The sequence below is a fragment of the Thamnophis sirtalis genome, unplaced genomic scaffold, assembly GCF_051295495.1.
Source record: "Thamnophis sirtalis isolate CommonGarterSnake01/CBP01778 unplaced genomic scaffold, rThaSir2_p1.2 scaffold_1, whole genome shotgun sequence".
NCBI lineage: Eukaryota > Metazoa > Chordata > Lepidosauria > Squamata > Natricidae > Thamnophis > Thamnophis sirtalis.
This window is the reverse complement of record NW_028261381.1, coordinates 168,200,767-168,225,299: the sequence shown is the minus strand read 5'-3', so window position 1 is coordinate 168,225,299 and position 24,533 is coordinate 168,200,767. Positions and strand designations below refer to the sequence as shown.

The 24,533-nt window shown below is 46.1% G+C and overlaps 2 protein-coding genes across 2 annotated transcripts in view; one reads left to right on the top strand and one right to left on the bottom strand.

Moving 5' to 3' along the window:
* Window positions 1–1,102: 1,102 nt before the first annotated feature.
* TMEM221 (transmembrane protein 221) lies at window positions 1,103–10,226 on the top strand. The gene is made up of 3 exons (XM_087702685.1): window positions 1,103–1,389; window positions 6,699–6,784; window positions 9,730–10,226. Exons 1-3 carry the CDS (start codon window positions 1,103–1,105, stop codon window positions 10,224–10,226), a joined length of 870 nt encoding a protein of 289 aa, XP_087558811.1.
* A 7,443-nt stretch (window positions 10,227–17,669) lies between these two features.
* The window catches only part of BORCS8 (BLOC-1 related complex subunit 8), an 8,185-nt gene continuing 1,321 nt past the window's right edge, over window positions 17,670–24,533 (bottom strand). The window contains exons 2-4 of the mRNA XM_087703236.1: window positions 23,386–23,498; window positions 19,127–19,191; window positions 17,670–18,009 (exon numbers count right to left, since the gene is read on the bottom strand). Coding sequence (XP_087559362.1) covers window positions 17,904–18,009; window positions 19,127–19,191; window positions 23,386–23,498 — 284 coding nt within the window. The 3' untranslated portion in view covers window positions 17,670–17,903. The remainder of the gene's footprint in view (window positions 18,010–19,126; window positions 19,192–23,385; window positions 23,499–24,533) is intronic.

The window sequence follows — 24,533 nt, the reverse complement described above, 5'->3', positions numbered from 1 at the left end:
GCTCTAAGCACTGACAAATCTTGGTGCCTCTTCTTTGTACATACAGTACAAATCTTCATTTTTTCTTTTTCTTTCTGAACTTTGTGGGGCTCCCTTTGGGCCTGGTGCCCTAAGCAGGTGCCTAGTCTGCTTAATGGTTAATACACCACTGCTTACACTGCTAGCATTAAAGGGCTAGAAGAATAAATCCATCTTTTCCTGGCATCAAAAACTTAGTATCATGCTTAACATGCAAAGGGACAGGCATGGTGGCTCAGTGGCTAAGACGCTGAGCTTGTCGATTAGAAAGGTTGGCAGTTCGGCGGTTCGAATTGTCCCAGTTTCTGCCAACCTAGCAGTTCGAAAGCATGTAAAAAATGCAAGTAGAAAAATAGGAACCACCTTTGGTGGGAAGGTATTTGCGCCTTAGTCATGCCAGCCACTTGACCACGGAGACGTCTTTGGACAGCGCTGGCTCTTTTGCTTTGAAATGGAGATGAGCACCACCCCCTAGAGTCAGGAACGACTAGCACATATGTGCGAGGAGAACCTTTACCTTTACCTTATATAACATGCCGAAGCGCACTAGCACTTAGGCTACCGTCCCTGTTCTACTGTCTCCATTTATTTGTACCCATTTCCTTCGTTCGTGTCCATGTTTATATTTACATCTGTTGTACACGTTTGACAAACTAAACAATGTAAAAAAAAAAAAGAGCTGAGTGGAGCTTTATTGGGAACCACAGCTCCAAAAGGCTGAACGCATCTCGGGGGGGGGGGGGGGGGGGCTCGGCGCGACTCAAGCCACGGTGTGGTTGGTTTTCAGCGCTGCCTTTGAGCGCACAGCGACGGAGTTTGGCCAAACCGGGTTTTTATTGCGGCGGAGGATGAAGCCCACGATAGGATCCAAGGCTCCATTGGGTCGCCGGTCCGAGGACCGGGCGCTCAGCGGCGACAAAGACCCCCGCAGCAGCCCCCTTCCCCCCGCGCAGCCGCTCACTTCGGCCGCGCCCTCTCCAAAAGCGCCGCCTCGACGCAACTTTGGAGAGGGGAAAAAAGTTTTAGGCGGACTTTTTCGCCGCGGTCGCTTCGTTCCCTCTCGGCCCGGACCCGGCCCGGCCTCATGCTCTCCCAATACGGGCACCGCGCTTTGGGCGCGCTGATGCTCTTGGGCACCGCCTCGGGCTTGGTGGCCGTGCTGGCCTCGATGCTGCTCTTCCAGATCCAAGGAGGCGCCGGCGGCAACCGCGACCTGAGCTCGTGGCTCCGCGCGCTCCTGCGCCCGATCGCCGCCGGCCTGGCCTCGCTCGGCTTGGTGCTCAGCCTGAGCTGCCTGCTCCTCAGCCTCCTGCACGGCTACTGCGGCGCCGAGCGATGCGCGGCCTCGGGGGGCGCGCTGGGCAGCGAGAGGTGCGTATGCGATGGCGGGAGGGGGCGGTAAGCCTCGGAGCGGCGTCCCTGCTCTCTTCTCCCTGGGAGCCCCGAAGCGACGGAAGGCGATCGGGGGTCGCGAAGGCTTTTCTCGAGTGGCTCTTTCGGAACTGGGTTTGAATTGGGGGGGGCATTTAGTTGGCACAGAGGATGTAACATGGGTTCATTTCTTCTGCTAAGCCAAGGTGTATATTGACCTCTGCTTTGCTGAGGGGGTAGCATACCTTTGGATAGCCTTATAAAATAACAGAATTGGAAGGGACTTTGGAGGTCTTCTAGTCTAACCCCCTGCCTAGGCAGGAAACCCTACACCACTTCAGACAAAGAGTTATCCAACGTCTTCTTTAAAACTTCCAGTGTTGGAGCATTCACAACTTCTGGAGGCAAGTCGTTCCAATGATTAATTGTTCTGTCAGGAAATTTCTCTTCAGTTCCAAGTTGCTCCTCTCCTTGATTAGTTTCCACCCATTGCTTCTTTTTCTACCCCCAGGTGCTTTGGAGAATAGTTTGACTCCCTCTTCTTTGTGGCAACCCCTGAGATATTGGAAGACTGCTATCACTTCTCCCCTAGTCCTTCTTTTCATTAAACTAGACATACCCAGTTCCTGCAACCGTTCTTCATATGTTTTAGTCTCCAGTCCCCTAATCATCTTTGTTGCTCTTCTCTGCATTCTTTCTAGAGTCTCCTCTAGACACCCTATATGCTGTCAATCAAGATATACCTTTGAATTTTATTTAATCTGATCTAAACCAATGATTGGGAGTCACCCCGAGTTGGTTATAAGATGAGTGGCTATATATATATATATATATTTAAGAAATACATAAATACAGGAAAAAGATAAAAGTATGCAAGGGTGAAATCAAGATTTTGGAGCATTAGTCTGATAGTAGAGAATATATCCCTAGCGCTGAGTAATGGAGTGAGCTTCCGTGACTTGTCCCAGCTTCTGCCAACCTAGGAGTTCGAAAACATGTAAAAATGCAAGTAGAAAAATAGGTAACCTTTGTGTAATTGCATTCTGTGCGTCTTCGGCATTTAGTCAAGCCGACCACATGACCACGGATACGTCTTCAGGCAGCGCTGGCTCTTCGGCTTTGAAACGGAGATTAAAACCGCCCCCTAGAATCAGAAACAACTAGCACATATGTGGAAGGGAAACCTTTATCTTTGCGAGAATATATCTAATTTATGATTGGGCTGTAGGTTGACTTCAGTGGTGGGTTTCAAAAATTGTTCGAACCTACTCTGTGAGTGTGGCCTCCTTTGTGGGAGTGGCTTGCCGCCCATGTGACCAGATGGGAGTGGCTTGCCGCCCATGTGACCGGATATGAAGATGCCGACGACACTTGTCAGAACCACCTTAAATTACCTCACACACAGCACTGGCATACATAAGAATAGGATGTAAACTTGTTTTTTAAAAGGCATCTCTGGTTTGCGTTAAAACAACTTCAACACACGCAATGTTCTGATTGCACCACAAATGTAGTCATCCTTACCTTTCACAGAGGCACTGAGTTTTATAAATATGAGCATGATAGTGTAGAATAATCACATCCAAGGACCAGTGGTGGGCTTCAAAAAAATTTGGAGCCTCTTCTGTAGGTGTGGCCTGCTTTCCGGGTCCACTGGTGGAACCTCTTCTAACCGGTTCGGGAGATTTGACGAACTGGTTCTACCGAATAGGTGCGAACTGGTAGGAACCCACCTCTGGTTGACTTGGTCATTTTCTTGCAGATGTTTCTTTACCTGCCTAGAAAATACTGATTTCTCAATCTTGATAGCTTTAAGATGACTCCAATTCCCAGAGTATTCTGCAATGAACAAGCTGGTTGGGGAATTCTGGGAATTGAAGTCCACACAATCTTAAAATGGCTGAAGTTGAGAAACACCACAATAGAAAATCGATCCAAAGGTGAATCGAATTAAGCAGATATCTTAATTCTGTTGCCTTTTGGGCTTGACATAATTTAAAGTCTTTCTTTTGGCTTTGATTTTGATTGAGCTAAGCCACATAAAGGCTGGGTTCACATCATACACTGAAGGAGGGTTAAAAAAAAACAGAGTGTTTGTGTTTACATTAAAACCTGTACCTAAACAAAGGAACCTGAGTAAGGCTTACTATAATAGTCTGATTCACACAACATGTTGAACTACAATCCATGTTTGGCTAATCTAACATGTGCAAACCCATGAAGACTCTAGGATGCTGGTAGTTAATATTTAGATACTTCCAAGGTCGACAAAATTTATTAAAACTGCAACAGAATCATAGGAAAATAATGTTTGCATAAGTTTCCCCATTCTAGAGTTTTGCTCCAGGCTCACATCAGTTTTGAGGCATTGATCACGTTCTTGTGCAAAATGGCAAAATGTAATACACACCAACCACATCCATGTGCCAGCCTTTATAAAGTGAAATTCCATTTTAATGAGCGATTTTGGAATCCAGCCTACTGGCATTCACTGTATTCATTATGCTTTCATCTCAGCTCCTCCATTTTTCCTAAGTTGCTGTGGTGATTCTGAATTAACACTTCAAATGTTCTTTCTGGATTCCACCTCCCATCTCCCTTCCCTTATCTTCTCTCTCTGTCCCATAATCCACATTCAATTCTTTTCCTTTCCCTCTCCCTCCTTCTCTTTTTCCCCTCTTCCCTTCCTCTCTTTCCTCTCCCTCTCCTTCCTTCTCATTTTCCCTTCCCCCTTTCCCTCCCTCTTCTTCCTTCTCATCTCCCTTTCCCTCTTCCCTTCCTCCTTTTCCTTTCACTCTCCCTCCTTCTTTTCCCTTTTCTTTCCCTGTTCCCTTCCTGTTTTTCCTTTCCTTTTACTCTCCCTCCTTTTTCCTGTTCTCTTCCTCCTTTTCTTTTCACTCCCTCCTTCTTTTCCCTTTTCTTTCCCTTTTCCCTTCCTCCTTTTCCTTTCCTTTCCCTCTCCTTCTTTTCCCTTTTCTTTCCCTCCTCCCTCCTTTTCCTTTCCTTTCACTCTCCCTCCTTCTTTTCCCTTTCCTTTCCCTCTTCCCTTCCTCCTTTTCATTTTCCCATTCCTCTTTCCTTTCCCTCTTCTCTTCCTCCTTTCCCTCGCCCTCCTTCCCATTTTCCCTTTTCCCTTTCCTTTCCACCTTCCCTTCCTCCTTTTCCTTTCCTTCCTTTTCCCATTCCTCTTTCCTTTCCCTCTTCCCTTCCCTTCCTCCTTTCCCTCGCCCTCCTTCCCATTTTCCCTTCACCTCCTTCTTTTTCCTTCCCCCTCCCTTCCCTCCCCCCCCAAAAGACAGGCAGTGATTCCATCCCCCCCAACCCCGTGCGTGCTCCATCCCCATCCCATGGACTTAGGCTCCCTGTGAAGCTGAAGTTTCAATTCTGGTAACCAACTGCCCCTTTCCCACCAATGTTCCACATTCTTGCTCCCCAGTAACTGCTTGAATTCCTGCGTGTTGAAGAGAACTGCAACAAAACTCCAACAAAACAAGAGGTCTGGCCGAAGGAAGAGTTTAGAAGAGCTGTTTCATTCAAAGAAATGGGTCGGACATTAATAAAAAGCCATCTGTTTTTGAGTTTGAGCTGACAAAGGAGTTATTTCAAAGAGTTGATGGCTTGCTTCCTCAAACTTTTGGCAGGTCCAACATATTGCTTTTTGCCTGTTCACATTTTGTTGACGGCAATCAGTACAAGGAGTCCTTGACTTATGACCATAATTGGGATCGGAACGTCTGTTGCTAAGCGGGGTGGTGGTTGAGTGAGCTTCCCCCAATTTTACAACTTTTGTTTTTTGTTATGGTCATTAACCAAATCATGGTTGCTAAGTAAATCACAAGATTAAGCAAATTCTGACTCTGCTTGTCAAAAAGCCAGCTGGGGAAGTCATAAATAGTGATCACATGACCCTTGGATGCTGCAACCATCGTAAATACAGGCCAGTTGCCAAGGGCTGAAATTTTGACCATGGGTTTCCTGCTGTTAAGGGTGAAAAACAGTTGTTTGGGTGTTGTTAAGGGTGAAAAACGGTTGTAAGTCACTTTTTTCAGTACCGTTGTTAACTTAGAATGGCCCCTATTGAAAATTGGTTTGTGATTACCGGTAGGAAAATATTAGAATGTGCAGAAATGAACAGATCAACACTGACGATTAAGGAGAAAGAACAAACTGAATATTATATGATATGGGAAATTATTTTATCAATGGTTAGAGAATAAAAATGGAAGTTGGAAATAAAAGGAGGGGATTAAAGAACAGCAGAAAATATGTTAAGATAGAGATATAAACAATATGATAACTGTTAGTATTATGATGACAAGGATTATGATGCTAAATATTATTATCACATTTTTATTAGAAGATATGTTAAGAGGGAAAAACAAACAGGTTTTACTGTCCTGTTTTCCCCAAAATAAGACAGAGTCTTATTTTCTTTTGACTCCCCAAATAAGCCCTTGGCCTTATTTTTGGGGAGGTCTTATTATTTTTGAGGTGCAGGAGGCGGAGAGCGTGGTCACCTCATGGCTGCTGCTGTGTTGCAATATTTTTGGGGAGGGCTTATTATCTGGGGAGGTCTTATTTTCGGTGAAACAGGGTATGTTCAACCGTGGCACGACAAAACCGCGGTCCACTAAAGCGCGCCCGATTAAAGCGCGTACCTGACGTCATCAGCAGCGCGACAAATAAAATTAAAAATAAATTAAATTAAAATAAAAATAAAATTAAAGCAAGCCGATTCACATAAAGGTAAGGGTTAGGTTTAGGGTTAGGGTTAGGGTTAGGGTTAGGTTAAGGGTTAGGGTTAGGTTAAGGGTTAGGGTTAGGTTTAGGTTTAGGGTTAGGTTTGGGGGGGTTAGGGTTAGATTTACGCGTTAATTTTAAATTTACCACTCACAGCGTGCTGTTTTCATCACGCTGTGATGACATCACGTACGCGCTTTCGTCAAGCGCGCTTTAGTCTACCGCGGTTTTGTGGTGGAACCATGTTCAACTGTTTAATATGCTATAATTTTAAGATTAGGGAATTAACATCAATGTGAATGATGTAAATTTTGATGGTTATTGCACAGAGATATTTGTATCCAGAGGACACACTGTTTAAGGAAAGATGGAATGTTCATCCTTTAAAAAAAGAAAAAAAAAACCTTAAAAAAGAAAGAAAGTTGGTATGTCGAAGGCACTCTGTATTTTAGGGCAAAATGTAAGTTTATCAACATTACAGTAGGTTTGCATATGAGATGTTTGGAGCAGGGATCTGTCTACTTTGCAGACAAAAATGATCAAAAATATATACTGTTCTTATGTCACAGAGGCGACTGGTTCCTGTTGGAGAGTCGAAAAGTGAGACATGTAGCTGTTGGTGTATTTTGCTGCGCTGTTTTAGCCTACCTATCAGGTGAGTTGTTTCTCTTTTCCCTTTCTGCCTTCCTTTGCTTGTCCTTTCCTAGAAGAAATGTTCAAAAAGCGGTTTGAAACTTACGTTTGAGAAGGAAATAAAATCTCCCACCCATATGACTTCTCAGAACCATTCTTTAAAAACAAATTAGACATAAAGGAATGGTATGAAGAGAAGTTACAAAAGCAGCCAATCTATTTTAATTTATATTTATCTATGGTCTATAGCCGCGATGGCGAACCCATGGCACGCGTGTGTCATTTGTTAGGGCACGCGAGGCGTTGCCCTGTCAGCTGCAGTGCGCATGCGTGCGGCCCAGCTGACTTCAGCCTTCTTTTGTGGCCGTTTTTTTGCCCTCCGGAGGCTTCCTTGTGGCTTCCTTTCTAGGAGCCTGGGAAGGGCGAAAACAGCCTCCCCTCTCCCCCGAGGCCCTCTGGAGGCTTCAGGAGCTTCCCTTGAAGCGTCTGGAGTGCGCAAAAGTGGCCTTACGGGCAAACCGGAAATTTGGAAACAGCAATAGCAATAGCAATAGCAGTTAGACTTATATACCGCTTCATAGGGCTTTCAGCCCTCTCTAAACGGTTTACAGAGTCAGCATATTGCCCCCAACAACAATCCAGGTCCTCATTTTACCCACCTCGGAAGGATGGAAGGCTGAGTCAACCTTGAGCCGGTGAGATTTGAACAGCCGAACTGCAGAACTGCAGTCAGCTGAAGTAGCCTGCAGTGCTGCATTTAACCACTGCACCACCTCGGCTCTTCAGACTTCCAGTTTGGCCGTAGGGCTGTTTTTCGACAGCCCTACTGTCGAATTTAGAGTGGAATTTTTTAGTGTTTTATTATAAACTGTACAGAGAGTTCCAGCTATTGGGTGGTTTAATTTAAAATAAAATAAATTGCAATAAAGCGTACAGGTAATCCTAGACATATGACCACAATTCAGCCCAAAATTGATGTTGCTATGAGAAACATTTGTTAAATGAGTCTTGTCCCATTCTACGCCCTTTCTTGCCACCGCTGTTAAGTGAATCATGGCAGTTGTTAAATTAGTAACATGGTTGTTAAGTGGATCTGGTTTCGCCATTGACTTTGCTGACCAGAAGGTCACAAAAGCAGATCACATCACCCCAGGGCTCTGCAACCGTCATAAATATGAACCAGTTGCCAAGCGCCCGAATTTTGATCGCGTGACCATGGCGATGCTGCAATGGTCATAAGCGTGAAAAATGGCCATGTCCCTTTTTTTCAGTGCAGTTTTAACTTTGTGAACGGTCACTAAATCAACTGTTGTAAGTCGAGGACCACTGCATAGGCCAGTGATTGGTAACATTTTTGTCGCCATGGGACAAAAGCATGTGTGCAATGCACGTCCTTAATGCAACGTGTGTGCGCCCCCCTGCAGGCCCTGCCCCATGCATGTACATGCAATCCCGTGTGCGCCCTGGCCCCCGCGCTCCCCAGCCCATGCGCACACCCTCCCGTCCCCATGCATGAACCCACACATGTGTGGCAGAGATCCCAGAACCAGCTGACCGGCAGGAGGCGTGCTCACATGCACAGTGGAGCTGAGCGGGGCAGACAGCTCAGGTGCCTGCAGAGCGGGCTCTGAGTGCCCCCCCTGTGGCCCACAAAGCCATAGGTTCGCCATCACGGGTATAGGCCAAGCCTTTTTCAGCATGCTAATGGATGGGACAATTGCGAGTCAGTGTGTTGAGGGAATCCAATTCTTAGCATCTTGTATGGAAGACACAAACTTGGTTAATACCCAATTCCTTTGTAGGCTGTTTTAAGCTTTGGTGGTGGTTAACAATTTAACAATGAAAAGAAGGACTAGGGGAGAGATGATAGCAGTCTTCCAATATCTCAGGGGTTGCCACAAAGAAGAGGGAGTTCAGCTATTCTCCAAGGCACCTGAGGGCAGGGCAAGAAGCAATTGGTGGAAACTAATCAAGGAGAGAAGCAACTTAGAACTGAGGAGAAATTTCCTGACAGTTAGAACAATTAATCAGTGGAACAGCTTGCCTCCAGAAGTTGTGAATGCCCCAACACTGGAAGTCTTTAAGAAGATGTTGGATAGCCATTTGTCTGAAACGGTATAGGGTTTCCTGCCTAGGCAGAGGCTTGGACTAGGTCCCTTCCAACTCTGCTATTCTATTCTATTCTATTCTATTCTATTCTATTCTATTCTATTCTATTCTATTCTATTCTATTCAAACTGGCTCTTAATATATTGGCCACATTCACATTTTCCCAGATGTGCCAACATGGCTTTCTTAATAAACTGGAACTTTGAGGAACCCTTTACCTCAGACTCTGATTTAATTTTGGATGCTATTTGGAACCCTGACACAGATAATACCACTCTAATGGCAGAAAGTGAAGGGTTAATGCCACTTTATAATGCCTTGGTAAGGCCACACTTGGAATACGGCATTCAGCTTTGGTCGCCACGATGTAGAAAAGATGTGGAGACTCTAGAAAGAGTGCAGAGAAGAGCAACAAAGATGATTAGGGGACTGGAGACTAAAACATATGAAGAACGGTTGCAGGAACTGGGTATGTCTAGTTTAATAGAAAGAAGGACTAGGGGAGACATGATAGCTGTGTTCCAATATCTCAGGGGTTGCCACAAAGAAGAGGGAGTCAAGCTATTCTCCAAGGCACCTGAGGGTAGAACAAGAAGCAATGGATGGAAACCAATCAAGGAGAGAAGCAACTTAGAACTGAGGAGAAATTTCCTGACAGTTAGAACAATTAATCAGTGGAACAGAAATTGCCTCCAGAAGTTGTGAATGCCCCAACACTTTTAAGATGATGTCGGATAACCATTTGTCTGAAGTGGTACAGGATTTCCTGTCTAAGCAGGAGGTTGGTCTAGAAGACCTCCAAGGTCCCTTCCTGTTATTCTATTCTAATTTCATCTTCCCTCTCTGCTTGCCCTCCAGCCCTCTCGATCTACGTGATGATGGCATTCGAGACAGAAACAGGGATCACCTGTGCTTGTATCTTCTCCTCTGGGATCGTCGTCTTGATCATTACGGTGATTCACGCGCTCGTCCGGGCTTCCAGGCGGAGCCCAGGGGAACTGCCGCACAATCTTTACGAGAACGACTCGGCCCAGAATGTCGAAATCCCAGCCGTCGTTCCTCCTAGCAATGGCGCAAAGGTGACCTCTTTACAGTCACGTCTGGAAACTCATCCGGAGGTTTCATACCTGTCCTACGTGGAACACCAAACCACTCCAGGGAGTAGCACCAACGTCACATCCGTGGACAGTGTTGCAGCGACCCTGGAGCCAGAGGGCGGTAGCAGCATCCCCAGGATGCACCGGACACTTTCGGCGGAGTCCGGCCTTCTGTTGAGCCACGGGGTGAGGCAGGAAATGAAGAAAATCCTGTCTCGCAAACCTGCGAGGTCAGGCAAAGATTCGACCTTGGTGTGAAATATCAGAAAGTGAGGAGATCCTGAGTCCCGTTGACCTTTGCTTGGAAGGAACACTTGGAAGGAACACTTACTACCGTATTTTTTTGGAGTATAAGACGCAGATTTTGAAGAGGCAAATTTTTTAAAAAGTTTTTGTACTCTGCAGACTTCCCAAAAACAACCCATTTTTCGCGAAAATGGGTCCGTTTCCCCCCCCCAAAAGGGGCATGAATAGCCTTTAGGAGGCTTGTAGAGTGCTCCTGGGGGGAGGGGTGTTACCCCCCCAAAACAAGCAAAAATGGGCCCGTTTTGTCAAAAAGGCATGAATAGCATTTAGGAGGCTTATAGAGTGCTCCTGGGGACTCGGGGGGGGGGGCAAGTTTGAGCAAAAAACGGCCCATTTTTCATTCATTTCTGCCCTCCCCAGCCCCCAGGAGTACTCTGCAAGGCTCCTAAAGGCTCTGCATGGCCATTTTTGCAAATGGGGCGGGGTTTTGGCTGGCAAAAAATGCTATATTCAGTGTATAAGACGCACCCAGATTTTCAGCCTCTTTTTTGACAGAAAAAGGTGAGTCTTATACGTCGAAAAATAAGGTATTATACCCTATTTTTCGGACTATAAGGCGCACCAAGATTTCGAAGATGAAAACTAGTAAAAAAAAAAAGTGTTTCACCTCCGCGCATCCAGGTTTTGCTCTCTCCAGCTCAGTGGTGAAATCTAAATGTTTTTGCTACAGGTTCTGTGGGCGTGGCTTAGTGGTGGTGGGTCATGTGACTAGGTGGGCGTGGCTATGTAGTAATTAACTTGGCGATCAAAAGATGGGATCTCACTTTAACAATGTCCTGCTGGAGGAGGTATTTAGGTATTTAGGTATTTATTGGGATTTATATGCCGCCCTTTTCCCTGAGGGGACTCAGGGCGGCTTACAACCACAAGGAAGGGGAGGTGCAAGGTCAAAACAAAACAATATGTGAACAACAGAAAAGTAATAAAAACCCAACTTTCATTCAACAGTCAAACACTCGGGCGGGTAATTAGGAGCCTATCCCCAGGCCTGCTGGGAGAGCCAGATCTTGAGGGCTGCGCGGAAGGTCTGGATAGTGGTGAGGGTGCGGATCTCCATGGGGAGCTCGTTCCACAGGGTCGGGGCAGCAACAGAAAAGGCTCTCCTCCGCGTGGTCGCCAGTCGGTATTGACTGGCGGATGGGATTCGGAGGAGGCCCAGTCTGTGCGATCTAATTGGTCGATTTAGGGAGGTAATCGGCAGAAGGCGGTCTCTCAAGTACCCAGATCCACTACCATGGAGTGCTTTAAAGGTGGTCATCAGTATCCTGAAGCGCACCCGGAGACCAACAGGTAGCCAGTGCAGCTCGCGGAGGACAGGTGTAACGTGGGCGAACCGTGGTGCGCCCACTATCACTCGCGCGGCTGCATTTTGGACTAACTGTAGTCGCCGGATGCACTTCAGGGGCAACCCCATGTAGAGCCCATTGCAGTATTCCAGTCTAGAGATCACAAGGGCTCGAGTGACTGCTGTGAGAGCCCCCCGATCTAAGTAGGGTCGCAACTGGCGGACCAGGCGAACCTGGGCAAATGCCCCCCTGGTCACAGCCGACAGCTGGTGATCAAAAGTCAGCTGTGGATCCAGGAGGACTCCTAAGTTGCGGACCCCATCTGAGGGGTATAGAATTTGACCCCCCAGTCTAAGCGTTGGTGTATTAGCCAAATTATTGGGGGGGAAACACAACAGCCACTCGGTCTTATCCGGGTTGAGTACCAGTTTGTTAGCACTCATCCAGTTCCTAACGGCCTCCAGACCCTGGTTCATCACGTCCACCGCTTCATTGAGTTGGCACGGGGCGGACAGATACAATTGTGTATCGTCCGCATATTGGTGGTATTTTATCCCGTGCCTCCGAATGATCTCGCCCAGCGGTTTCATGTATATGTTAAATAGTAGGGGTGATAGGACCGAACCCTGGGGTACCCCACATGTTAGGGGCCTCAGGGACGATCTCTGCCCCCCAACTAACACCGACTGCGACCTGTCCAAGAGGTAGGAGGAGAACCACCGCAGAACAGTGCCTCCCACCCCCACCTCCCGCAGTCGTCGCAGAAGGATACCATGGTCGATGGTATCGAAAGCCGCTGAGAGGTCCAGGAGAACCAGGATGGACGCATAGCCTCCATCTCTGGCCCTCCAGAGATCATCGGTCAATGCGACCAAAGCGGTTTCTGTGCTGTAACCAGGCCTGAAGCCGGACTGGAAGGGGTCAAGATAACTAGCTTCCTCCAAGGCCCGTTGAAGCTGAAAGGCCACCACCTTCTCAACAACCTTCCCGATAAAGGGAAGGTTGGAGACAGGACGAAAGTTATTTAAAATGGCTGGATCTAACGATGGCTTCTTCAGGAGGGGTCTCACCACCGCCGTTTTAAGTACGGCGGGGAAGTGCCCCTCCCGAAGGGAGGCGGTGACAACCGCCTGGATCCAGCCATGTGACACCTCCCTGCTGTTAGCCACCAGCCAGGAGGGACACGGGTCCAGAATACAAGTGGAGGCACTTACAGCTCGAATGGCCTTGTCCACATCCCCTGAGGCAACTTCCTGGAACTCAACCCAGAGCTGATGTAACAGATGATCCTCCTGCGTCTCAGCTGGATCTACTGCGGTGGAGTCCAGGTCCGATCGAAGCCGAGCTACTTTGTCCGCCAAGAATTGAGCATAATCCTCAGCCCTACCCTGCAAGGGGTTTCCCGCCTCCCTCCTATTAAGGAGGGTTGGACTAGGTGACCTCGAAGTCCCTTCCAGCCCTGGATTATCCTCTGAAGCTGTGTCTAGTGCTAGGTTTGTGGTCCTTTCTTCCTCTCCTTTTTCCTTCCCTCCCTCCCTCTCTTTCTTCTTTCTTTCTCAGCACCCCCCCCCTTTGTTTTTGGCCTAGCAGGCTTCAGGGAAGCCTGCTGGCAGCAAAAATGGATCACCCACTCCCACGTTTCCAGAGAACCTGTAGTTAAAAAAATGCTTTAAAAGTTTTTTTTTTAAAGTTCCAAAGATCAGCTGTGCGACGTGTGATCGTCGGAACTTTAAAAAAAAACCGTTTTAGTATTTTTTACTACCGGTTCTGGGAACCAGTAGCATTTTTTACTACAGGTTTGGGCAAACTGGCCCGAACCGGTAGCATTTCACCCCTACTCCAGCCCCCAGCAGCACTCTGCAGGCCTCCCAAATCCTCTGAGCTCACCGTTTTTGTGAAAAACAGGCCCATTTTGGGCAAAAACGGATGCAAGGAGTGGGGAATGGTCATATTCGGGTTATAAGACGCATCAAGATTTCCAACCATCTTATGGGAGGGGGGGAGTGCGTCTTATACTCTGAAAAGTATGGTAGCTTGATAACTTCATGTGCTTTCTCATTCACTGGTAAGAAGTGGGGAACAAGCGTGTTTTGATTCCTTTGTAAAAGGAGATTAGCTCCACTGGGTAGAGCAGACCAGAAAAATCAGCTCCATAAGACGACCAGAACTACATTTTATTGAAACAGACTACAATAACATGGGACTCACACTAGCAAAGGAAAGTGGGTTGTATAGGTCAGGGGTCCCCAGCCGTGTTGGTCCGTACTCCATTCGGAACTGGGCTGCGGAACTGGTGGGCAAGTGTACACACATGAAGCCGCACACGCGTAACCATGCCCTCTCCCCCCCCCCCGCTGTTGCCTCCGCCAGTGTGTTGAGCTGGAAAGGTTGGCGACCGCTGGAATAGGTAGTCCTTGACTTATGACTGTAATTGAGCCCAGAATTACCATCGTAAGTTTGAGGCATTACATGGTCAATTTTTCAACTTTTTTCTGGTGGTGTTATTAAGCGAATACATTTTACAGAATAAGTTTTTTTTTTTTTTTTACCAGAAACTGGAAGTCCTGGAAAGTAGCAAAATTTGTAAAAACAAAACAAAACAAACCATCATGGTCACACGGCCATGGGATGCTGCAAAGGTGAGCTGGTTGCCAAGTGTACAAAACATGATCACGTCACCAGAGGGGCTGTATGTATGTGCAGCTGTCCTAATTTCAAAACTGGGCTGCAAGTAGTTTCGGGGAGTCCGTTGTAGCTTTGAATGTGGGGACTGTCTGTACTGAATTGAAGGCTAGATAAATTTTCTGATTACAGTGAAGACCAAGGGATGTCAAACTCAAGGCCCGGGATCCGGATCTGGCCCTTGGGGTGCTTACATTTCCGGGGCCGCCCTGGAAAAATCGAAGGACTGGCCCACGGTGCTTCTACCAATGAAAACGGAGCTTGCGAGGGCAACATGTCCCCCTGCCTCTCCGAGCTCCATTTTCGCTGGTAGAGAGTTGCAGGAGGCCATTGTAGCCAAAAACAGAGCTCGGAAGCCTGTTTTTGTTGGCAGAGCTCTTGGGCTGCTACAGGCGACCCTGACACGAGTGACATCGAGTGGGCCACACCCCACCATCTCCTCCCCTCCCCGAGGTCAAACACAACCCTGATGCAGCCCTCAATGAAAGAGAGTTGCAGGAGGCCATTGCAGCCAAAAACGGAGCTCGGAAGCCTGTTTTTGTTGGCAGAACGCTTGGGCTTCTACAGGCAACCCTGACATGAGTGACATCGAGTAGGCCACACTCCCACCATCCCCTCCCCCCTTCCCAGGTCAAACACAACCCTGATGCGGCCCTCAATGAAAGAGAGTTGCAGGAGGCCATTGCAGCCAAAAACAGAGCTCGGAAGCCTGCTTTTGTTGGCAGAGCGCTTGGGCTTCTACAGGCGACCCTGACACGAGTGACATCGAGTGGGCCACATCCCCACCATCCCCTCCCCCCCCCGAGGTCAAACACAACCCTGATGCGGCCCTCAATGAAACAGAGTTGCAGGAGGCCATTGCAGCCAAAAACGGAGCTCGGAAGCCTGTTTTTATTGGCAGAGCGCTTGGGCTGCTACAGGCGACCCTGACACGAGTGACATCGAGTGGGCCACACCCCCACCATCCCCCCCCCTCCTGAGGTCAAACACAACCCTGATGCTGCCCTCAATGAAATTGAGTTTGACACCTCTGATGAAGATGGAATGCCAACATCAGATCATTTTGTGAATCCGTTCAGGTGCCGTACCGAAAGCTGTACCGATTAGGATTCAGGAGAGCCAATGCCTGCAACACAAACCTCACCTCAAGTCATGAATGACACGCCTTTAGTGATGTTAGTCAGAACCATTAACCATACATTGACATAAGCAAAAACATGGAATGAAGGCCTGTCCAAGGAGAAACACGCATATGCAAAGGGCACTCAGAATTTCAAACAGAATTTTCCACTTCAGTGGAAAGAGAGAAAATTCACAGCCTCATAATAATGGCTGAAAAGCACTATCTGGACTTACCCTGCAAAATTCCTGACGCTAAAGCATCAACAGAATATTTCGAAAAACTTTCCCTAACCCTGACACTAAAAAAACCCCGGCAAGTACACACCATAAATAACAAGAGCTATATATGAAGCTTAGCTCAACGTCCTTGTGCTGTTGCTGAAAAAGGAGCATAAATTCCATAATTCCAAATCCCGGGAGATTCACCTGATCTAAATGGACACTTGTTCCTTGGCTAGGGTTGGCTTTTATTATTATTATTATTTTGTGGAGGGGGGGAGGGAAAAGGCAGTGGTGGAATTCAGCCATTTCGCACCACTTCGGGAGAGCCGGTTGTAAACTTTCTGAGCAGTTTGGTGAACTGGTTGTTGGAAGAAATCATTGGGGCAGAGAACCGGTTTTTAAATAATTTGAATCCCACCACTGGGGAAAGGGTAAGAGCTGGGACGGTAGGGAGCTGTCACAAGTACTTTGGAGATTTTCCCTTAAGAAAATGGGGGAGGATTTTTTCCTTTTAATAGCAATAGCAGTTAGGCTTATATACCGCTTCATAGGGCTTTCAGCCCTCTCTAAGCGGTTTACAGAGTCAGCATATTGCCCCCAATAACAATCTGGGTCCTCATTTTACCCACCTTGGAAGGATGGAAGGCTGAGTCAACCCTGAGCCGCTGAGATTTAAACAGCCGAACTGCAGAACTGCAATCAGCTGAAGTAGCCTGCAGTGCTGCATTTAACCACTGCGCCACCTCGGCTCTTATATGACATCCATCCAACTGCAGGGATTCCTACACTTTCAGTGGGTTGTGATCCCCACTTCAAAAGGGTAAGAGAGGAGTCTCTGATTTTCATCCCTTGAAGTTTGGGAGGGGGGGCTCTGGAGACCATGAAAAGTGGATGGAAGGCGTTGATGCCGTCCTTGGAAAAGTGGGCTCTCACCAGATACACAAATGAGGTCTGGCCAACTCTTCATACAGAACCAGAAACCCATTAGATTCAGTGTGAGAATAGCTCTGTGTAAAATAGAATGAGCATGCTAAGGATCGAAGTCAAACTTGGGATGATGTTGGTCCCTGCCGTGACCCGTCAAAAGCGCGGAGGACAAAATCGCGCTCGACGAAAGCGCGCATGTGACGTCATCACAGCGCGACGAAAAAAATTAAAAATTGAAATAAAATTAAAATTAAAGCAAGCCGATTCACATAAAGGTAAGGGTTAGGGTTAGGTTAAGGGTTAGGTTTAGAGCGTTAGCGTTAGGTTTAGCATTAGGTTAAGGGTTAGCGTTAGGTTTAGCGTTACGTTAACGGTTAGGTTTAGGGTTAGGTTTAGGGTTAGGTTTGGGGGGGGTTAGGGTAAGGTTTTAGCTTTATTTTTACATTTTTCGATCACAGCGCGATGTTTTCGTCGCACTGTGATGACGTCAAATGTGCGCTTTCGTCAAGCGCGATTTTGTCCTCCGCGATTTTGTGGTGGAACCGGTCCCTGCAGCATAAGTGACTGGCTGCATTCCCAGTTAACATCTTTACCCTTCTGAAATCTCATTATATGTATTTGTCTGACGGAGAAAACGGAAGCCGCCTTCTACATAACTGAGCTTGAACTGGGAGGGGCTGAATTTGGTAGCCTGGTTATAAAACAGCTGGAAGCATTCAAGGGTTTGTCTCTTTTAACCTTCCCTTGTGTAGGGCGGAGTAGGGGGGGTCATCTTAAATCTAAGATTGTCTGCAGGAGATGGCAAAAATCTCCCTTTGTCTGTGAGAACAGAAGGAAAAGCACTTGGGACATCTTGAAAAAGGGAAGGAGAGGAGAAGATGGAGCGGGTAGAACTGGAAGAATAGGTAGCCAGTACAAAAGGCACAACACTTGTTATGCAAGTAGAAGAGATCCTGGGTTCAAAATCTGAGATTTCCAAGAAGAGCTGGCACATCGGAAGCTCAGGTGACCAACTTCCCATCCATCATGAGCTACATGGGCCAATGGTTTGGCTCGATATAATGGGATTCCGTGCATTCTCTCCCCGCCCACTTACTCCACCAAGCCAATCCGGTCTCATCCCAGCTCTTGTACAAGCCCAGGACACAATAAGAACTCGCCTACAGCGTTTCTTCCTTGGAAATGAAGTATTGCTAACATATGTTCTTTGCTTGTAGTTAAATTAACAGTAATTATTGATGTTACAAAGTGATTAAACCTGGAGACTGGTTAATATAAACGTGTCTTGGTCGCGTTGGTGTGTAGAGCGGCTTCCCCTTGGCATCTGAAGCTTCTCTCCCTAAATAGAGAGGATGGCCATGGAGTTTTTCCCAGATCTGGATCTCCAGGGCTACCTCCGTGCAGAATTCAACCGATCTTTGACGGCAATGGCGTGTCTCAGGAGCCCTTCGATGTTCTTGAAATACATGCTACTGTCCTTCATGTTCTTGATGGCACTGGAGAGGAGGGAAAGCACCTGGTTAGAGTTGGGGAAAGGGGGAGATCCAGAGTGTCCCAGTCTCAGAAATCCAGGAATAAGGGGACAGAAAGGAGAGTATTTCTCGTGGGGGCGCAGTGGTTAGAATGGTTAAAAATGAAAAAAGTTTTTTTTTTATTTCTCATACACACATTCACAAATATACAATCTCATAACTCTCATTAATAATATGTGTTATTTTTTTAATATTTATAACAGTTTTTCCTCCTCCTAAAGTTAAAAATATAATTAAGGTTGCTTTTATAACAACTCTCCTCCTTCTTCCTTCAAGGTTCAATGTTCATTTTATTTATATGCCGCCCTATTCTGGGGGGACTCAGGGCGGCGCACAAACCCAAGGAGGGGAAGGGAAACACAAGAACTACAACAAAAAGTACAGGGAATTTAAAACAACCAACAGCCACACGATTCGAGAGGGGAAGGGAACTCATCGACCCCAGGCCTGCCGACACAGCCAGGTTTTAACGGCTTTTCGGAAGGCCTGGAGAGAGGTGAGGGTCCGAATCTCTGCGGGGAGCTCGTTCCAAAGGGCCAGAGCCGCCACAGAGAAGGCCCTCCCCCAGGTAGTAGCCAGATGACATTGGCTAGTAGACGGAACCCGGAGGAGGCCTAATCTGTGTGATCTAATGGGTCTTTGGGAGGTAATTGGCAGCAGGCGGTCTCTCAAGTTCCCTCCCTTTTTCTCTCCTCTTTCTTCTTTCCTCCTCTCCTTTCCCTTCTCTACTTCCCCTTCCTTTCCACCACTCCTCCCCTCTTTTTCCCTTTCCTACCCTCTCTCCTACTCCTACTCCCCTCCATGTCTTCCTCTCCTTTCCCCTTTCTTCTTTCCCTCTCCTTTCTCCTCTCTTCTTCCTACCCTTCCCTCTACACCTCTCTCCATTCCTCCTTTTCGTTGCTATATTTACATCTTTAATCCAGAGTATTTTCGGGATGGCGTTACAGCAAACCCAGTTCTGTAGTTACATCTTAAATTCCCTCTTCCACCATTTCCCCCACCCCCATTTTTAATAGTTGCACATGTGTCAACCTTTAAACATATATTAATATATATTAAATGAGTTTTTAAGGGCAGTCACCTGCAGGCATATTCTACGGTGTAAATGGCTCCTTGACTTTGTTCTTCCCAGCTCTGCATGTCAGCCTGCAAAGAGAAAGGACAGCTGATTTTTTGCCAGGTAGAGAGAAGCAGAAGAACCCTGATGGCACAGTGGTTGGAATGCAGTATTGCAGGCTAATTCTGCTCACTGCCAGGAGTTCGATCCTGATCAGCTCAAGGCTGACTCAAACTTTCATCCTTCCGATGTCAGTCAAATGAGGCCCCAGATTGTTGGGGGCAATATGCTGACTCTAAAGCCGCTTAGAGAGGGCTGTAAAGCACTATGAAGTGGTATAATAAGTCTTGAGTGCTATGGTTATTGCTATAAAACTTTCTGGTACCTTCTGTCACCATTTGTGTCCTGTGCAGAAATGCAAAACACACAAAAAAGTGTGTGTGTGTGTGGGGGGGGTGATTTACCTTTGATACGCTTTCCCCTTAAGCTTTTGACTTTTATAGAACATGTACATATTTGTCACGCTACACGTAAACCTCAACTCACAACTGTTTGTTTAGAGACCATTCAAAGTTACAGTGGCACCTAAACAGTGATTTATGACCAGTTCCTGCACTTGCAGCCTTCAGAGCGTTCCCAGGATCACGTGATCAAAATCCAGGCGCTTGGCAACTGGCATATATTTACAACGCTTGCATCATCTCAGGGTCATGTGACCATCATTTGCGACTTTTCCATCTGGCTTCCAACAAGCAAAATAAACGGGGGGGAAGGAAGCCGTGCTGATTTGCTTGGCAACTGTAGAAAAAAGGGTCATAAAATCACGTGTGACTCACTTAAAAACCACCTTGCTTGACACCAGAAATTCTGGTCCCAATTATGGTTGTTAAGTTGAGGTCTATCTGTATTCTCTTTAAAGGTGAACCACATTATGCAAAGCATGGAAGAAGAGCAGATACAATGGCTCTGGTCAAGCAAGGAATTCACTCTCTCCTTTTTGGCGCAGTGGGTAGAGTGCAGTACTGCAGGCCACTTCAGCTGACTGCTAGTTCGGCAGTTCGGCGGTTCAAATCTCACCGGCTCAGGGTTGATTCAGCCTTCCATCCTTCCGAGGTGGGTGAAATGAGGACCCAGATTGTTGTTGGGGGCAATATGCTGACTCTGTAAACCGCTTAGAGAGGGCTGAAAGCCCTATGAAGCGGTATATAAGTCTAATTGCTATTGCTATTGCTATTTTTTTTAAAAAGAGTAACTTTTTCTCATATTCTATCTAGGTACCATCCATTTTCCACATTAGTCCACACAACCCCTTTCCCATTGCTTTGAAGGATGGAAGAATACAGGTAGTCCTCGACTTACAATCACAATTGACCCCCAAATTTCTATTGCTAAGTGAAAGTTGTTCAGTGAATTTTGCCCCATTTTACAAATTTGCTTGCCACAGTTATTAAGTGAATCACTACAGATGTTAAGTTAATAACACGGTTGTTAAGTGAATCTGGCTTCCCCACTGTGTTTTGCTTGTCAGAAGGTCGGAAAAGGTGATCACGTTACCCCGGGGTGCTGCAATCGTCATAAGTATGAGTCAGCTGCCAAGCCTCTGAATTTTGATCATGCGTCCACAGAGATGCTGCTACAGTTATAAATGTGAACAACGGTCATAGGTCGCTTTTTTCAGTGCTGTTGTAAGTTAGAACGGTCATTAAGCGAACTGTTGCAAGTCGAGGACTACCTGTAATTTCTCCCATCACTGTTTAGTTAATGCTGAATAAGAGTTCGAATCCTGGAAAGGGCATGGCTAGTTGACGAGAGGTAAATAGCTTGAAATAGATCTATACTAGTCTCCTGTTATTTCTTTATCGGTAAAATACAAATTCAACACGCTGAATAAGAGTATTAACAATGCAGTTAAGTAACAGGGACACATTCAAAAGACAGCAAAGGGAAACCAAGAGGTCAAGGAGGAGAAGAAGAAAAAATGAAATTCAATGGTGAAAAGAGTAAGGTTCTACATTTAGGCAAGAAAAACGAAATGCACAGGTACAGTATAGGTGGTACCTTGCTCAATGGTAGTAACTGTGAGAGGGATCTTGGAGTCCTAGTGGACAACCATTTAAATATGAGCCAGCCGTGTGCGGCAGCTGCCAAAAAAGCCAACACAGTTCTAGGCTACATAAACAGAGGGATAGAATCAAGATCACGTGAAGTGTTAGTACCACTTTATAAGGCCTTGGTAAGGCCACACTTGGAATACTGCATTCAGTTTTGGTCACCACGATGTAGAAAAGATGTGGAGACTCTAGAAAGAGTGCAGAGAAGAGCAACAAAGATGATTAGGGGACTGGAGGATAAAATATATGAAGAACGGTTGCAGGAACTGGGTATGTCTAGTTTAATGAAAAAAAGGACTATGGGAGACATGATAGCAGTGTTCCAATATCTCAGGGGTTGCCACAAAGAAGAGGGAGTCAAACTATTCTCCAAGGCACCTGAGGGTAGAACAAGAAGCAATGGGTGGAAACTAATCAAGGAGAGAAGCAATTTAGAACTGAGGAGAAATTTTCTGACAGTTAGAACAATTAATCAGTGGAACAGCTTGCCTCCAGAAGTTGTGAATGCCCCAACACTGGAAGTCTTTAAGAAGATGTTGGATAGCCATTTGTCTGAAACGGTGTAGGGTTTCCTGCCTAAGCAGGGGGTTGGACTAGAGGACCTCCAAAGTCCCTTCCAACTCTGCTATTGTAAGTGAAGATAGAGCTTTCTCTAATATAATTATCCAGAAGGGAATTATTCCCTTCCCAATAAGCAGCTTCTTAAGGTGAGTATTTTTTGAGTTTCTCCTGAAGAAATTGGATGGAGTCGCTATAGAAAACCGGTTGCATTCCAAACAATTTGGACATGATCCATGAGTATTTAACCAATAGGATGTGAAAGGACGACCTGCAGCTTCTTAATTTGCCTTAATTTATTTTTCAGGAGTAGACTAATTAATGACTCTTTCAAAGAAGCTGGTAGTGCTCCCGCTCTCATAGGGGCATTTTACCACGTTCTTCTTAGCAATGTAAGAAGCCCAGACTGATAAAAGGCCAGATATATATCCTCAGGCCTTAAAGCCCAGTACTTCTCCATTACAGAAAATGCTCTGGAGATGTCAGGTCCCCATAGATCCCTATTGGGATGCTGCCATTCAGCCTAGAGGGGGGAGCCTTGGTATTTTTATGCTCTGTCACTTGCTTTGGTCCTTATTCACTTTGTTGTCACTTCCTGGGAGTGGGAGGGATGAGCCTGGGGCCATCTGTTTTGTCTCAGCTCCGAAGAGAGGAGAGTCCAGCTTCTTATCATCTTCTCAGCTTGAAGTTCTCACAATAACTTGGAGTTCTCACAACTTCACACCTGGGGATTGGCTCACGTCGGACTGAGCGGTGGAGTGGGGTTTTGACGAATAACTTTTAACCTAACCTTTTGTTTTCGCACCGGAACTTTAGGTCCTGCCTATTCTCCTTGCTATCACTATCTTCCGATAAAAGTTCCTTTTGAAACGCTACCTGTTTCAAGAGTTTTGCTTTCTTGAAGGGATAGCAAGACCTTCCAGAAGACTTCAATTTGCAGATATGCATAAACATACTCACTTCTCATAGCTGCCTCTACATTGGTCTGATACTTTGTACGCTGAAAACTAATGTATAATGGCAAAAATATCCAGTTTTGCTTTCCCCAATATACTACTTTTCTGCCTGCGAGTAATTACAAAGTATGGAGGAATAGTTAAACGTCTGAGCCTCTAAATCCTATCCGTAACAGAATAGGTTTTATAGACTACTAGTTGTTAACCTGGCATTGCCTGGGTATTTGTTTATCCCAACCCTGTATTAGACATTCACAAATGTCCGGACCAAACGTAATTTCTAATGTTGGATTTTCCCCCTTACCAGAAGCCCCCTTATGGAGTACTGTGAAGCCGTTACCATGGCAACTCCACTGCGTTGTACAGTGGAAGCCATTTTAAGGCAGTACAGTAGAAGATATTTTAAGGCACAAAAGGCTGTATCTTAACAGAACACACACCCCGAGAGGTGTTAGGGGTGTCTTACCCCCACAGTATTTGTTTCCAGGGAGTAAGTCATCTGTGTACCAAGTTTGGTTGAAATTGCTGGAGGCATTCCAGAGTTATGCTGGAACGAACGAACACACACACACACACACACACACACACACACACACACACACACACACACGAAATGACACTACATCCATTCTCATTTACAGTTCCGATCACATCTTACTTTGTGTTCGGCCAGTTCTGGGAGAGACCGCCTGACATGTTCTTGAAGCCGATACAATGCAACAGAAGGTTCATTGGCCAGGACATACATGCTCTCTGTAAACTTGTCTGTCACTATAAGGAGAAAAGAAAGCATATTTTTTCCTCCGTTTTGCTTCCACACCGGGAGAAAAAAAACCAGGGTTCAAATAATACATGTCATAATTTCAGGCCACAAGAAAGGGATGTTTAGGCTTGGAGAAAATTCCAGAGTATAAAAACTAACCAGAACCCGAAAAAAAGTTAAGGTAGATGGCAGTCTAAAAAAGACCATTGGTTCAGAATGATAGATGAACATTGGTGCAAAAGGAGAGAAGTGAAATTGGAAAACAGAATAGGAATCCAGGAGGGTGATAATGAATGTGAATCTTTCATACTTCAGTTGTTTTGGTTTGTCGCACAGTCAGCCAGATGTTCAGACTGGATTTGGCATTTTTGTCACCCTATCAAGTCCACCCCAAGGACCTGGGATAGTCAGGTGTTGATGTTTGATGGTCTTAGAAGTATTATTGCAGCATGTAAGCTGTATTATTATTACATTTCTATCCTGATTTTTATATATAACTCAAAGTGGCAAACATACTTAAATATGATATTTGTATCTGCTTTTTTAAAACAAGTAACTCAAGGCAGCAAACATACCTAATGCTCCTGGCCTCCTATCTTTCCCATAACAACAACCCTGTGAGGAAGGTTGTGCTGAGAGAAAGCAATTGGGCCAAACTCACTCAGCCAGTTTCCCAAATGTAGCTGGAATTCTCAATACTATTATGATTAAAATGTATCTTTAAGCGTAGGTCAGATCAATGTGGCCCAATCCCTTTATGCTCATAATGAACCTGTGAGCAGAGGTTCACAGGTGCAGAGACTGCAACTGAGCAGTTGAGAACTGAATCCTCAGCATGCTCTTTTCTAAGGTTAAAACACTCATCAGGGAGTAAATCCTGCTCATTCTAGCTGATTTTACTTCTGGAGAAACATGCAGACTTTCAAGCTGCACCTTTTTAAAACAAAAAGAGTCAACTGCTGGGAACTTAGAATGCAAAATAATAGAGTGGGAAGGGACCTTGGAGGTCTTCTAGTCCAACCCCCTGCTCAAGCAGGAGACCA